This window comes from Homarus americanus, unplaced genomic scaffold, assembly GCF_018991925.1.
Source record: "Homarus americanus isolate GMGI-L3 unplaced genomic scaffold, GMGI_Hamer_2.0 scaffold60559, whole genome shotgun sequence".
Taxonomy (NCBI): domain Eukaryota; kingdom Metazoa; phylum Arthropoda; class Malacostraca; order Decapoda; family Nephropidae; genus Homarus; species Homarus americanus.
In genome coordinates, this window is record NW_024752976.1 from 222,181 (window position 1) to 238,660 (window position 16,480).

At 34.5% G+C, this 16,480-nt stretch overlaps 1 protein-coding gene across 5 annotated transcripts in view; it reads left to right on the plus strand.

The window, feature by feature from the left end:
• The window catches only part of LOC121855237 (AP-1 complex subunit gamma-1-like), a 36,945-nt gene that overhangs the window by 15,640 nt on the left and 4,825 nt on the right, over positions 1-16,480 (plus strand). For 4 of the 5 annotated variants that reach the window (XM_042350116.1, XM_042350117.1, XM_042350118.1 and 1 more), the window contains 12 exons: positions 5,853-5,948; positions 6,422-6,601; positions 7,297-7,443; positions 8,093-8,311; positions 8,544-8,730; positions 9,691-9,835; positions 10,165-10,260; positions 11,448-11,619; positions 12,433-12,565; positions 13,264-13,482; positions 13,723-13,874; positions 16,137-16,229. In XM_042350116.1, coding sequence (XP_042206050.1) covers positions 5,853-5,948; positions 6,422-6,601; positions 7,297-7,443; positions 8,093-8,311; positions 8,544-8,730; positions 9,691-9,835; positions 10,165-10,260; positions 11,448-11,619; positions 12,433-12,565; positions 13,264-13,482; positions 13,723-13,874; positions 16,137-16,229 — 1,839 coding nt within the window. The remainder of the gene's footprint in view (positions 1-5,852; positions 5,949-6,421; positions 6,602-7,296; positions 7,444-8,092; positions 8,312-8,543; positions 8,731-9,690; positions 9,836-10,164; positions 10,261-11,447; positions 11,620-12,432; positions 12,566-13,263; positions 13,483-13,722; positions 13,875-16,136; positions 16,230-16,480) is intronic. The other variant, XM_042350119.1, reaches the window with a different exon arrangement.

Genomic DNA, 16,480 nt, shown 5'->3' on the forward strand with positions numbered 1-16,480 from the left:
ATGTCTGTGGGTAATTTTAAAGTTGCTGGCATTTTTGCGGCTGGGACAGGGAGCCATTCATTCTAGAGACAGTAATTTCTTTTACCTGTATTGTAAATATGTGTGTGTGTAGACACAACACATTCAAATAAATAATAATTGGAAAATACTCTCACAAATAATCAGAAACAAATTTATTAAAAATGCGAGTCTACCCTCAAGTAAAAATGTAAACCCCCGTCTGCAAATGATGTTATTTGCGGATTTGGCGATTTGCAGCCATTTTGAGAACCTAACCCCGCGAATTTGGGGGCCCCCTATACAGTATATCCCAAAAAGTTGAGAATTTCCATATAAGTATTTTCAGTGTTACTCAGAGGGCTTATGGAACTTCCGGAAAGTTGATTAAATGTTTGTAAGTGTTAGAAAAATTAATTAAGTGAGACAAATGTGAAATGAGGGTTGAGGTGGTGTTGAGTCTTACGAAGTTAGGGTTAAAATGGTGAAGTGTTTTGAAATTAGATCCAACACAGTGTATCTTATGAAACTCAGGTCAAGGTGGTGTACACTATAAAGGTAATCATTGGTCTTGGAAACTATAAAAAAAAAACGAGTAAGCTTTTATTGTTCATTTATAGGAGTGTTTCACTAGTTTATCCCACAGAATAACTTCTTATAGTTATACTGTAGTATAAATGCACAGAAATTTGATTTATTTGATCACTCTACAGTATAGTAAACCCTTGATTTCTTCGGTGGGGGGGGGGGGTTGCTTCAGTGATCAGAGGTAATAACGTGTGGGAGAATATTAGGATACATACCATGACCAAAATTTGTATGCTGTTCTCAGAAGCCCACCATGCTAACAATATAAATACAAATTATCCCATTATGGTGAATATTAAAGAGTTTCTTGACTACTGTTTTAATCTAATTTTAAAGGAGATTCATGAGCTGACAAGAAAATCTTGCTTTTATATATTGTATATGTATACACACAGTGGAGTCACGATAATTCAAGGGTTAGGTACCAGAAGACATCGTTAATATCAGTTCGCAAATTACAATTCAATTGATTTAAATGCAAGTACAGTAATTAGTTAGGTTTCAGAGGCCAAAAAATACACACACTGTTCCTGAACTGCTTTAATAAATACTGTACTAATATTGTACATAGTATAATTCAGTACATAGCAAAATAAAGTAACCCAAAGACATTGCACAAAAAATAGTTCTATATTACATAAAGAGGTCCTTCCCTTCTCATAATCATCCTCTGGGTTACACCTGGCTGGCTGCTCTGTGTCAGCAAAGTACCAGGAATTTATTACTGTATGACAATAACTTATCTGGGGTCGAGTGTGAGATTTGTTGATTTTTTTTTATCATTACTTTACTGTACAGTATATGTTGCAAATTATCAGAACCACTGCATATATATATATATATATATATATATATATATACAGTATATATATATATATATATATATATATATATATAATATATATATATATATATATATATATATATATATATATATATATATATATATATATATATATATATATATATATATATATATATATATATATATATATATATATTTTGTTAAAATATATACAGTATATATACAGTACCTTTATATATTAAAATGTTTTATAATTTATGCCTGAGGAAAATTTGATAATAATTATGATATTTGCTCAATACAATTTATTTCATATTTTCATTGCATCAGGGAGGTTTGAAATGTAAAATATACTATTTGTACATATTTATAATTTTTTGCATATAATTGCAAGTGTCATTTGTGGTATTTTGAAGAAGGCAAGGTAGAAATGGAAGTTAAAGTCTAAATTAATTCATTGTAGCATATCAGAATCATAGCAATCAAGGGTTTATAGTATAGTACACAGAGAAGGTAGCACATAAGTTGTCCAGATAAAGGACAGCCATCACGAATATCTGAGTATACGAGCAAGTTATAGCTTTTAGCGTTTACTGTAGTCTAATGTGACCTTTTCCTCTTAGATTATTCCTTGTATAGGTTGGCGGTCTAAATAATGCAGCATAATTGGGAAAGGTTTAATTATTGTTTTCACTGATAGTGTAATCTTGTTTGTATTGCTGTTCTGTGGCTCATCACTCAATTGTACCTCCACCTTGTCTAGTGTATTTTTCACAGCTTTTGAATCTGAAAATATTGAAGTCATTACTGCATTTATCAGTTCAAAGAGGCATAAGTCACTTTTCAAATTATTTTTATTTTTTCTGCATTTTAGAAAATTTTCCTTTCCTATGCCTTATCCTCGGAAAAGTTGTGGAGACCTCCATAACCCACAAAAACCTTTTCTGTATGTATGTAAAATAATAAATTGAAGTATCATTTTGATTTAATGTCTAAAGAATATCAGGTTTATTGGAGATCTTTTTCAAATGCCTTTACACAAAATACATTGTAACAAACACTTTTACGCCCGTATTATTAAACAACATCTTCCCTTGAAGAGGGTCGTCATGTTTCAACCCAAGTTTTAAACTAAATGAGTCCTGAGGGACACCGCAGTACATTACTTAACGGGGTGGTGTGGCGGTAAAATGAACTAATTCCAATATTATAAATTAATTTTATTGAAATTAGTTAATTTTACCGCCACACCACCCCGTTAAGTACTGTACTGCGGTGTCCCTCGGGACTCATTTAGTTTAAAACTCGGGTTGAAACATGACGACCCTCTTCAAGGGAAGATGTTGTTTAATAATACGGGCGTTAGTCTTGTGATGACACTAAATAATCAACACATATGAGCTATAGGCAACTCATAGATAAATGTGAGGCTTGTAAATTTGATATATTTTTATAGACAGTTTTGCTTTTACTATAATATAATATATTATACCATAACTTATTACTGTACCTCAAATGCTTATCAGCGCAGTGTTCATGTCATCGTGGTTGTCCGTCTGTCTTCCTTCCGTCCACTTGTTGTTAGATTCCACCTTGTGTACACTCTGAGGTTCATACAGCTTGTTGTGGTTTCACTAAGTTTATCTCATATCATCTTGGGGAGAACTTTAATAGCTCTATTGATTTTGGTGATTACTGAGATTTAAAGCTCTTCCTTTGGGTTTCAGTTTTTCTTATACAGTACAGTAATGTGTTGTGATGCTGGTTTCTCTAAATTTTTGTTTTATGTTCATTGGTGTATTATTGGGTCAAGTTTGTATCAAAGGTTGCATGATATTGTGAAGAACTTTTGGTCTTTTGGATATGATGTTAGGGCATAATTGTTTATGCCTTGTAAATATGATAGTTGTAAATAATTATATCTGGTACAGAATATCCTCCTATACAGCATTCACCTGTAATTAAGAAAAGTACATACACACAGTAAACCCTCAGGATAACTGACTAATTGGGGGAATATCATGGTCGCTAAAGCTGAATATCCATTAATACTGATTGCCCAAGAATTATTTCAAACTAAAAGAGAGTTTGAAATACCATACCTAGGCACAGTATCTCGAAATAGGAAATTCTATTACTATTGTATAAATTTGAAGTACATTCATAGTCACAAAATAATTTACATTAATTCTTCATTAATGCTTAAGATATGATTTTAAAACCCCTGGTTATAGAAAAAAGAAAATTTTTAATATATTTTATCCATAAATATACACATTTCCCTCTGTTCAGATCACGAGTCACCCCTAAATGTAGCTTTAACTGTACACTGCAACATTGAAACTTAAAATTTTTGGCATTCAAACAGCAATAACAAAAACATAAAAAAACAATAATGAAAGTACAAAAGGCCAAAAAATATACAAGTCAGTGTACACACTGCGTCATAGTTCTCGGAGACCGTAGGCGCCTCGACGCTCACCTTAGCAATACATTAACGGTGCTCTGTGCCGTAGACTCTCTGACCTCCACAACCTCACCATACAGCTTCATGGTGGAAACCCATCAACTCCTGAAGCTTTAAACCTTATGATAATTTTTTTCTTTGCATTCCGTATGTAGGAATGTGTGTGCATGTAACTGAGAAAATAATTAAGAAAATTAAAAGAAATCCACCTGAAATACAAGTTAGAAAATAAGTATAATGTAAAATATAGCTCACAGGATAAAGGAGCATGTAACAAGTGTGGTGATGAGTAGAAAAATGCCTAATATGTTATAATGTTTGTTTATTGGTCATGTTTTTCAATAATTTTCAACTTGTCTGTTTTTCTTTATTACTTACATCATACATGCATACAGTTTTCCAGTTAGCATTCATGCAGTGACGAATTATCAAGAAACCCTTCGGGGATAACGGACATCTTTCTGTTATCTTGAGGGTTGTCCGATAGGTTTAGGGTGTCTGTTATAACCAGGTTCTGTTATATACAGTATCAGTTATACTGAAGGTTTACTGTAGCTACTGTTTCATGAAACTACATTTAAAATCGGATTGGTGTTCTCGATTAAATTATTTTGCAACTGATCTGGCTTTCTGTACAGTACATGAATATTAAACTTAATCTTTCCTCTGGTGCAAGTATCCATGACATATTTGTTGGTGTCCTGTGATTCCTTTACCTGAAAGAAAGAAGAAGAAGAAACCAGTAATTTTCCTGTGGTGTGCGACCTATGAGACAGACACCTTGTACAGTGCTCTGCTTGTTTATACTCTCCTTCCTGTGCAGTCCCTCTTTTGTGACTAATCTCTCCATAAGTTCATACTATCCTATGGCCTATATTTTTTAACTGCCTCTTCCCTTTAGTCCAATTTGTTACACAATTCTCACCATTTACCCCTCGGTCACTTTTCCAACCAATGGGTATTTTTACTACCCTTACTGGATGTGTCTTGGACTGTCATTGCATTTAGTCTTACAGTTTTAGATAGAGTGGTTAAAATTATGGTAGGAATCATCCACTAAACACAAGCATGTGTCTGATTAGTGTCAGGGGTCAAATTTGGTGTAAAGCTAAAAATAACAATGTTGATACAGAAATATACTGACACAGTTATAGTAAACATTGCAGAAGGATCTGTTTGAAACCCAGTAGGTCTTATCATTACTGTACGAGGCAAAGATGTGGGTGGGTTTTTTAGAGTCACGGGGTTAAGGCCGAGGTTAGAATTTTGACCAAACTAAAAATCAAATATTCTTAATGCTGTTACATTTTGTGCTTCCCACTTGTATATACTGTACCTCTGTTAGTACAGGTATACATTTATACATACTCATTGAAGTATTGTTTATGTTTTTATTTAATATTTAAGAATTTTTTATCCATTGTTAAAGAAATATTGTTACGTTCTATAAACTCGAAGATTTTGATTGGAAAATAATTTGAGGAATATTTTACTCCTTCCATCTTGTTTGGTGAGCAAGTAAAAGTGAGTTAGTAACTCATGGCAAAATTGGGTTTGGTATAAATTTGGAGGAGGTGGAGAATGATGGAATCCTTTGATTTATGATACAAAAATATTATCTTTCTTTCCCTATCAAATAGTGTGCTTCTCTCACAGTATTCCCTGTACATGTGGCTTTGGTGCTTTTAGTTGAATATGTGAAAGGTTGTCTTCTGTCTCTGCATGTGCAGAGTGTACCTCCCTTTCTTTTTTCACAGTTACTTATGCACTGTTTACCTTCACCATTTATTGACTGTAGATACACCTGTGTCCTAGTGTTAATGTAAATTCTGTGTGTATTATGAGAAGCACTGAGAAACACAATAAGTGCAATTTAATTGTAATTTTTTTTTTACTTCACATTGACTCTAAAAAAATTTAAAAATAAAATGTAACTAGATCGTAGTGTTTGTGTCATAGACATGGCATTTGAAATTATAATACATTTGTTACCAGATTGTCCCCAACTTGGTGCGTATCCTCAAGAATCTAATCATGGCCGGCTATTCTCCTGAGCATGATGTCCAAGGTGTTTCTGATCCCTTCCTGCAGGTCAGTCATTAATCTTTCTATCCACGATGTACTGTATATGGTCCTCAAAAAGATTAGAGCAGAAGGGTGTGGCCTCCAGTGGGTGGGAAAGTTATTGACAAACAGGATCAGCATATGAAACTCCTTAAGTGCAATCTGTCACTCACACATGGACAAGTAATTATTTAAAGATGATTTAATTATACTGTATCAAGTCCTTTTGTTTATTAATGAAGAAATCATATCTCATATTGCTCACTGTATATTATCTTTAACAAGCAGTGTAATTTTTCTCAGTTACTTGGAAAAGAACAGATTCATTCTCACTAGACATTATAGATAAATCATAAGTTCATGAAAACCTCCATACGTTTTTTTAATTGTTTATAAGTATTCACTGTTCACTGTATTTGTTTGTGTGTGTGTGTGTTCCATTTTTATCCATATTTTAACTTTGGTAGAATTTTTGTGACATGAAATCTATTAATTACCAGGTGAAGATTCTGAAGTTATTACGAATCTTGGGGTACGGCGACAGTGAGGCCTCGGAGACGATGAATGACATCCTTGCACAGGTGGCCACCAACACCGAGTCCTCCAAGAATGTGGGCAACGCCATCTTGTATGAAACTGTGCTCTCCATCATGGATATCAAGAGTGAGAGTGGACTGAGGGTAAGTGGCAAACATCTCAATAGGAAAGAATGTGTGTGAATGGGGGAGGGGTATCTATCTATCTATCTATCTATCTATCTATCTATCTATCTATCTATCTATCTATCTATCTATCTATCTATCCAGGACAGACCAACATATTTCTTTTTTGAAATTGTGTAGTGTTTGTGAGTATTCTATTCATGGTCTCAGAGCCCCTCAAATAAGTGTGGTACATATTGTATATCTTGCCTCTGTCTTCCCTACGGTAGTCATTTATTACTATTCATATTACAGTACTTTTAACACTTAATTTTAATTCTCCCAACAATATAGTGTGACAGTATAGCAGGCACATAGTTTATTTGTATGTGGACAGTTTTTAACAATTTACTCCGAACTACTGTATTGGGTTCTAATTGTAGTCTTTTTTCCATTGGTGTGAATGCTGCTGTCTCTCCAAATTTCTGCCTGATTAAATATACTACCACCAATGGGTTGTATCACTCAGGAGTTAAATATACTGTATAGCATTGACCAGTAAAGGAGGTGTGCTGTATATAATCTTTGGTGGTAGCTTTATTAAGTTGGGAATATTGACTAGTGTAGGCCTTCTAGTATTTGTTTTTTTCTGGAATATTTTCATAAGTGCAAATTGGTAAAATAAATTATTCCAAGGACCACTTGTATGACATACATTCCTTCCTTCCTTCCAGGTACTGGCCATTAATATTTTAGGACGTTTCTTACTGAATGCAGATAAAAACATCCGATATGTGGCACTTAATACCCTTTTACGGGTTGTTCATGCTGATAATTCTGCCGTCCAGCGCCACCGCTCAACCATCTTGGAATGTTTGAAGGTAATGGATCTTTAGGTGCTTTAGTTCTAAGGTGGACATGAACCAGGTGTATTTGCTTAACTGGACACTCCTCACTTTTAAAGAATAATTGTATTTGTCTTTTTCTTTACAAATCTGTTGTAGTCAAGAAAATCCTCTAGTGAAAAAAAAGGAAAGGAAACTTTGTATGGCTTGAGAGATTTATAGTTATGATACAACAAAAGATGTTGAGCTCAGTGGAAAATGGGAACTACAAGCAACAACATACAGTGTATTGAATGGAATCAGTACTGTACCTGTACTGTACTGATTAGTAGGAGAGGTAGCTAGCAAACATTTCACCTGTTGTTTTTGCAAGAGCAAATAGTTTGCTATGAAGGATTGAGTGGGATAATACTGTACAGTGTGTGAGCTTCAGACTTGTGTTTGATGAGCAGTGTGAGTGCACAACTACGTGTTCCTGTTTAATTGTACCTGTATCTCCAGAATTGATATGTTGACAGTTTAATTAGTTTGACATGCTCGGGATTTACCGTAACTGTCATTCCACACGAGGAAGAAAATGTTATTTTTCAAATAGATTTTCTCATTTAAGGTGTTTTAACTTCTCTGTATTATTTATATTATTATATTTTATCATCAATAATATTAGTTATATTTTTATTTGTAGGATGCTGATATATCAATTAGGCGTCGAGCTATGGAGTTATGTTTTGCGCTGATCAACGGCAATAACATCCGGACTATGATGAAGGAGTTGTTAACATTTTTGGAGAAGGCTGAACCAGAGTTTAAGGCTTCTTGTTCATCCAAGTGTGTTCTGGCAGCAGAGAAATATTCACCCAATGTGCGATGGCACATAGACACACTCCTTAAAGTTGTAGAAGCTGTAAGTATCCATTTATTTGTACAGGAATGAAGATAAATATAGGGATTATTTTTCCATTTTATCTTAACAGCATATTTAAGTCTTAGTGTGGATAATCTTAAGAATATTTTATGTTCCTAGTTGTGTGTGTACAAATTCCTCTTCTGCACTCCAGTAGTCAGTGTCAAGTCTTAATTCTTAACTATATACAGGTATTTGGACAAGTGTGATTGACTTGTTTTCTCCTTGACAGGCTGGGAATCACGTACCAGACGACGTCGTGTCCTCCACCATACAGTTAATATCAGAGACACGATCAGAACAAGCGTACGCTGTTGGGGAGTTGTGGCGTCACCTGTCAGTTGCTCAGATGGAATACCAGCCAATGATTCAAGTATCCACCTGGTGTATAGGAGAATTTGGAGACTTATTATTAAATGGTACATCCTTGTCATTAAATATTGCCCTTTACATGAGATATAAGTCTCCCTCCCCCCAGTTAGGGACATTTGGCCAATTCTGTACTGTACTATGTTTGGATGTCTTATATTTCTGCTAAATATGTTAATTTGACATTTAAAATTTGTTCTGTGATTTGGTGAGGTTTCCTTCACAATACAGTAAATTTGCTACCATTGATTTATTGAGAAACTATATGAACCTTGATGTACTTGTACTGTATATAATTTGTAGTTAAAATTTGGGATGCACCGGAGCCAGAATATTAAATTCTGGCCGGAACTTTAAAAAAAATCCAGCCGGTACCGGAACTTTAAGTGTTGCTTAAACTATGGGGGAAAAAATCAGTTTCATGACACCCAGAAATGCTAATATGATATTATTGGTCTTTGTTTCGGTTTTTAAACTAATGTCTAAAACTAAAGCCGTAAAATGAAGTTCAGGTAGGCCACTGTTTTATATGCTTTACTGCTTTTTAATAGTGTTTTTTTATGAAGGAATACAACATTGCTTCAAGGTAAGATTCACCATGGATAGTATTTTTCCAAAACTGTATGTCATGTTACCTAAAATATATTAAGTTTAGCATTTAAGTTGTTTTATAAGTACAGTACATGCAAAAATAATAACTTGTAAAAAAAATCAGTCAATGGGAAGCTGCCTCACACATGACTCGGTGTCTCTCTGAATAGCAGCTGAGGTGGATATAAGAAGGTAGAGATTCTCTACTAAGCCAGTATCACAATTAAAAGTTCTGGTTCCGGCTGGTTATTTTTCTAAAGTTTCGGCCGGAACCGGAACTTCATAAAAATTGAGGTTCCCGCCGGAATTAAGTTCCGGTGCATCCCTAGTTGAAATGTATCTGCACAGGATTAACTTTGATGACAGACTTTAAGGCTCTGAAGAGTTGATGAATGAACTGAGTGACCTTTCTTCCCCAGGACAAGCCGATGTAAGTGTGGTGGAAGCTGAATTAATAGATGTTTACCAGAAAATTTTGTGGTCATCGCAGTGTTCTATTACCACTAAGGAATACGCTCTCACCTCGCTGATGAAGCTTTCTGCCCGGCTCACCCATGAAATCGGGTGAGCTTACATATTATTCCCTATTTTTTAAGTAACGGTTATGTATTAAATTTATTTTGTCGGTTCCCACGTCAAAAATGTCTTACTCTTGTGTCTAGAATACCCTTTACATAGATGGGAAACAATGTAAAATATGTAAGGTTTTGATTTCTTGTTACATTTAACTAATGATACATTCAATTACTCAGTATATTATTATTGTTTTATGGAGTAATCAAAGTTTTTATAATTTTTTTTAGAAATTTAAATTTCTGGTAATAAGACTAAAGTAGATACTTGTTAATGTACTTCACTGCAGATCATTAAGTCATATTCTTTTGTTTGAACAGATCAATACAGCAAGTAGTAAGTGCATTTGGCTCCCACTTGAACATAGAACTACAACAAAGAGGAATAGAGTATAGTCAGCTCTTCACTAGACATACGTGAGTATAGCAACAGACCTAAAGATTTTTAAGTGGGCAGAAGTACAGTATATGTTGTACCTCAAGATGTGAATGAGTCCCGAGGATATTATTTGAACATAGGAAGTTATTAATGAGACTTATGCAAAATATAATAATAATCTTGAGGGCCTGATATACTAATAGGCAGTCATGTTGTAATGGTCATTAGTCCAGGGTAAATTATGTATAGTTTATGTAATTATGAAGCTAGTTGTACCTTTCACACTCCATGTGAATAGGAATGGAGTGAAACTAATGCCATGCATATTATCCCCAGTCAGCGAGGTATGGGGATATATAAATGGATTCTTGTGGTCCCTATATAAGTTAGTTTTATTCCAAACTATTCACATATCTTAGTAAATTGTTTCAATAAATAAATCAATTGGGTGCATAATTAAGTTTGACTGAGGTTCTCCCAATGAGAAAAATAGACAATCCATCTAGTTTAATTCAGGGCCCATGAACATACAATTAGCATTGAAATACTTAAAATATACTCTTTAAGATTATAGAATTAAGATTCTTACATAGTAGTTTAGAAAAATATGAAGAATGTAACATGAGTAAATCATTCAAATAACTGTACCAATATATACTCTTGGATCAGTTAGGCTGCACTGCTTATATAAGACGGTATTTCACTCCACCCAAGTTATCCACTTCAGAAACAAAACAAAATTTAGCTTGTAAAATGTGGAGTTTATTTTCATCCGAGGACAACTCTTTGTTCTTGATGCTGACAGTAATGCACCAGTTTTGCCTTAAATTCAGAACCTTTTTTCTTTGGTGTCATAAGAAGTACTGTATGGTTGTGTTGAACCCGTGTAGTATTAGAATAAGAACCTAATACATATTTTAATAATACGTATAGCCAATTTCCTTCAAATCTGAAGCACGTGATTTTTCATCTCATTAAGTGCTCTGTTTTGGAAGATTATCTCTCTCTTGCTTTTTTCTGGTCAATTTGGAAATTATTATCTTCCTGTTGAATATATTAAATGATAATGTTGTTTCTAGTGTACAGTACTTCAAAATTGAGACATAAACCTAGTTAATCTTGCTATTTACTGCCTTGAATATCTTCAGCAATTTGAATATACAGTACTCTATCTAGTTAATGAACATATTCCCTCAAGAGGTGTCACACAAGTACTTTCCAACAGCCACATGCGAGGGCCTCTATTAGAGCGGATGCCACCATTTGAAGGGACCAGAGCTGGATCAGAAGCTGACAAGGCGACCATCACTAATGGAGTCGACACAGCAAATGAAAACCAGAGTCTCCTCAATGACCTCACCTCGCCAAACAACAACGCTCATGAGACAAATGATTCAGTGAGATATTGCTTAGTTTCTGTACATCCTAGAACACGACTTTTAACTTTATGGTGCAATACAATCTGAAGTAATTTACGTAATAATTGCATAGCTCCATGATTATACAGAAGTTTAGAGGTTGTTTTTGTTTTTTAATGAGAAAAATGTGTTTGTATATTTTAATCTTTTATTTCCTCTCATGAAAAAGAACAGGCTACCGGTAATCGCCTCATAATGCTCATTACTTTAGACTATATTTTCAAAAAAGTTTTTATTTTTATTCATAAATTATTGCAGCATTAGTCAGCAAACGTCTCTGTTAATTAACTTTTCCAAATCATTTACCCAATCTTGAGGTTAGTTCCCTTACCTGGAATGTTGGTTTAGTGATTTTCCTGTTATGCAAGTAAACAGTTATCCCTTGCTGACATAATTTAAAGGAATTCCTCTAAGTGTACAAATTATGTTATCCCAACAAATTGTAGTAGATTTAATAGAACAGTTAAAAAGGTGGAAATCTTGCTGGGGATCTGTGAGATAAAACAGTGAACAGTGGTCATATGGATCTTTTAACACTTTAATGCTGTAGAATCATGTAAGCTGGGTATATACGACTGCTTACCTGCATAAAAATTTGACCATTATCTCAGTTTCCTTGGCCATAAGGACATCATCAGGAAACACCAGGTTATTAATCTTCAACAAACTCATATGGAACCAAAATTTTGAATCTAATAATACTGTATTGAGAATATTTTCTTATTATTAATATTAAAGTCTTTAAATGTGTAGGCATATACAAGTAATTAGGTTTGTATTTGTGTTTCTTAGAATGCATTGCTTGACCTGATTGGTGGAATGGAGACAGGAGACAACGACACGGTCCAAGCAACGAGCACGCCAAGGCCTATCACTGCCCCCATAACAGCGCCGATAGTCAATGCTGACATATTGGACCTATTGGGTAAAAAGCTTCTGCAGCCATGATGTTCTTATTGTTATTTGAAAGAGAACTTTGATATATAAACTTATTAATAAAGAAAATTACATGAGAATTTATATCTTCTAGCTTGGAGTTGGTACCATCCATAAAGCAAAATTTACTGCTATAAATTTTTAAGTATTGAATATAGGAAACTGGGTGTGATATGTTAAAATAGGGAAAATATTCTGTATAAGCAGTGCCTCAGAAATTTTATTTTGTTTCGGGTATGATGACAGCTGTGTGAAAACTGATAGTACTGTAATGGTGAATTGTATGGTTGTATATTTTATTTGATCCACAGTTGAAAAATGTTCCCTATGTTGGTTCTGGTTAACCTAATTGTGTCATGCAATTTTAGGAACCAGGTAAAAATTTAATATTGTTACTGGTATGAATTGTGTGTGTGTGTGTTATGGGGGTGTGTTACCAATTAGCTTTTGAAAAAGAATGTTTATTTAGTTTAAAGTGGTATTGGTAATCTATTATGGTATTATCACTACCCAAGTACTCATCTCCCACTTGTGTGTAGGGTAGACCAAGGGATACAGGAAGACACTGCAACAACTGCCATAGTCCAATTCTTACACTCTCTCATCTTTGACATATAGATAATGATTCATATCAGTTCTCTGTACATCCTGAGTTGAGTCATCAGGTTGGTGTTGTACACATTTCAGGAGGGTTAGACTCTGGCCCAGCAGCACCAGTGACCACCAACATGAACGACACCATCACCCCTGCTCAGCTACCTAACTCAAGCAATGCTGCCTACCTACTAGATGGCCTGCTCAATAACTCCACCCCCATCATCACTTCCCTTAACTCTCCAGTCACAAACTCTACTGCCACCAACCCTACAAGTAATTCAATCATCCCACCTCTCCTCCAGAAGTCAAGTATGTAACACCATTTTGTCTTGATATTCTTGAAAGGTGTCACAAATACTAAGCTTTGTAGTTGAACAAAACGGTCAAAAGAACATACAGTACTCTCATCTTGGATAACTCAGATGCTGAAATTTTGATAACAATTGAAAACTAGTTCTTAGAACATAATATTAAAGATAAAATATGGATAAATTTACCTTGCACCATGAAGGAGATTCTGGAAAGTAAAATGTGTCTGTACTTTGACAGGTATACCAGGAATCAATGCCTATGATAAGAATGGTGTCAGGTTGGACATGACGTTTGAGCTGCAGGAATCCATCACTACCATCAACATGCTAGCCACCAACAACACTGGAACTCCAGTTACAGACTTCCTCTTCCAGGCTGCTGTGCCTAAGGTAACTGTTTTCTCTGATATACCACCATTCTGTCCCTGTTTCCTCAGGTAGGTATCCCATGTTCTTGGTCTTCACCAATGTTGTTAATTAAATTTAAATTGCTTCTTGCAACCCATTGGTCAAGTGCGTTGAATATGAGCTTGTTGGGTGATCAGAGGAGTATGAATGAGGATAAAGTTAAAAATTAATGTGAACAAAAGTAGTCATGAACATGAGGGTGGTGTATGTGTGCACATCTGTATGTACTAAAGGAAGGACACAAGACAGTGCATCTTCTTAAGATTTATATAATTAACATGTAATCCATATTCAAATTACACCTGCTTATTTAATCATGGATAATATCCATGCATGGTTTAGTTGTGTAATAAGCAGGGCTGTGGAGTCGAAGACAAAACCTTCGACTCCGACTCCTCAAATTTTTATGCTTCCGACTCCGACTCCTTGGCCTATTTGTAACAACTATTTCTACCATCCTAATTGTAATTTGTATGTTGTAACCTGCATAGGTAAAAAGTAAAACACCGTGGCTATACTGCTTTATTAATGATCTGGACGATATTTAAGAACTACAAAAAGATGATAGGCTTGACTTTCAAAGTTTCAATCAAAAGAAAAATAAATTTATTAAGAATTCAAGATATTAACTAGAAAACACCATTTACATGTATATCTAAAAGTTCGATCTCAGCATATGAATTTTGTTTAAGCTCATAATCTGATGTGGATCTAAATGATGATCCTACAATTCCTTTTAAAGTAAAGTTATATATTTATGTACATTAAAGAAATGAATACCTTATTAAGGAAAATGGATAAACCTTACATGATTAAGTTATTAAATTAAATTTGCCTTAATCTCACCAAAAACAGGTTGTAGCTAATTATTTTCTAGCTGAGAGCCTCTGTGCAGTTTTCAACGAAACAAAATTTGATATAATTCAAAATTTCAAATGGTAAAGAAGAGACTATCGTCCAAAATTATAGTGCTATACTGTGCCTGCTACAATAAATTCATAATAATGCTTATAAAATGGAAATAAATTCTTTTAATAATTTAAGAAAATTAGTGGGATCAGTGGAATCACTGCAATGAATATGCCTGAGTTCATATATTTGTTCTTAGGAACAGAATAGCTTCAGTCGGAGTCGGAGTCTGGACAATTTTACCGACTCCGACTCCACAAGCCGAAATTTCCTCCGACTCCGACTCCACAGCCCTGGTAATAAGAGGTGAATACACAGGAGGCCCTGCATTCAAAGATTTTTTTTTATTAATAGATTGAAAGACACTAGAGGACAATATGAAAACTGTAAGGAACAAAGGATATCAATGATGGTAAAATTTTATTAAACAGGACTTGAATGTAGTAGTGGTGGCATAATAAAGACTAATGTGTGCTACAACTGGTAATGAAAGGAGTGAAGGGATGATGGACTGGTGTTTTGTCCAGAGAAATATTGGTTGAAACAAGAAAGCAACAAAACATTAACATAAAATGAAGGGTAAGGGGGAAGTGAAGGGGTACGATTGTTGTGTGTTCATTCCGCGTGTAAGAGCTCGAATGATGATAGAATGAAGTTAGGTTATTGTTATAAAAGGAGATTCATCAATAATCATAAATTGGCTGATGGTATGAAAGTATTTGGTGTGTTTGAAGTATGTCGAGAAAGAGGTTCTCTTAAAGTTGGGATGTACAGGAGAGTCGGTCATAACAAATGTTAGTTTTCATTTGTTTTAAGTTTTTCAGTCTCTTTTATTCCAGTCACCATTGTCCAGATAACTTTGCATATAAATTGTAACTTGTTGAAAATACTGGGAGAGGAAGGGAGGAGATTTCTGCAGTAGGATAAATTTTCAGCACATCTGCATTTCCCAAAAAGAATAAAGAGCTGAAGTACCATAATGGCATCAGTGTTACAGTTGTCGTTGTGTGATTTAAGTTTTTTGAACCTCATGCTTTTGTGTGATTATTGTTAAAGAGAAAACTTGCAAGACCATTCCTGCTTTAGTGTATAGGATGGCTAAAATCAAGAGCAACATAGCATCTCTCTCATTCATTGATTCTACCTATCAGGTACTATAACAGAGCATTGTAAATGAGGTCAGGTAAAAGTTCCCAAGTACCAGGTTATGTGTTTACTTGATTTTGTTTACATTTTACAACCTACACAAATGCCTTTGCAATGTACAGTCGGTTACTTATTTGTATAAGTTTTGCTTAATTCCATGTCATTGTCATTTACAATTTGTTATTGCAGTCACTACAGCTGCAGATGTTGAACCCTAGTAGTAACAACATGGCCCCTACTGCCACACTGACTCAGGTGATCAAAGTCAACAACCCTAATAAGGTAAGTAAAATAGAAAATAATATAGTTTTCATGCACGTTTATTTACTCTACTTTTTTTTATGCACTGATGGTCCAGCTAGAATACCTGCTAATGTTTCCTTGGGTGTTTTTAGTGCATGTTGTAAATCAACTGCACTTACATAGCATGTTACATAATACTTACTGCTAAACTTGCATTGTCTCAGTTCATTGTACATGTAGGAACTTCTGTCAACCTCAGTGATAACTAGGAATGTTCATGATTGATATTT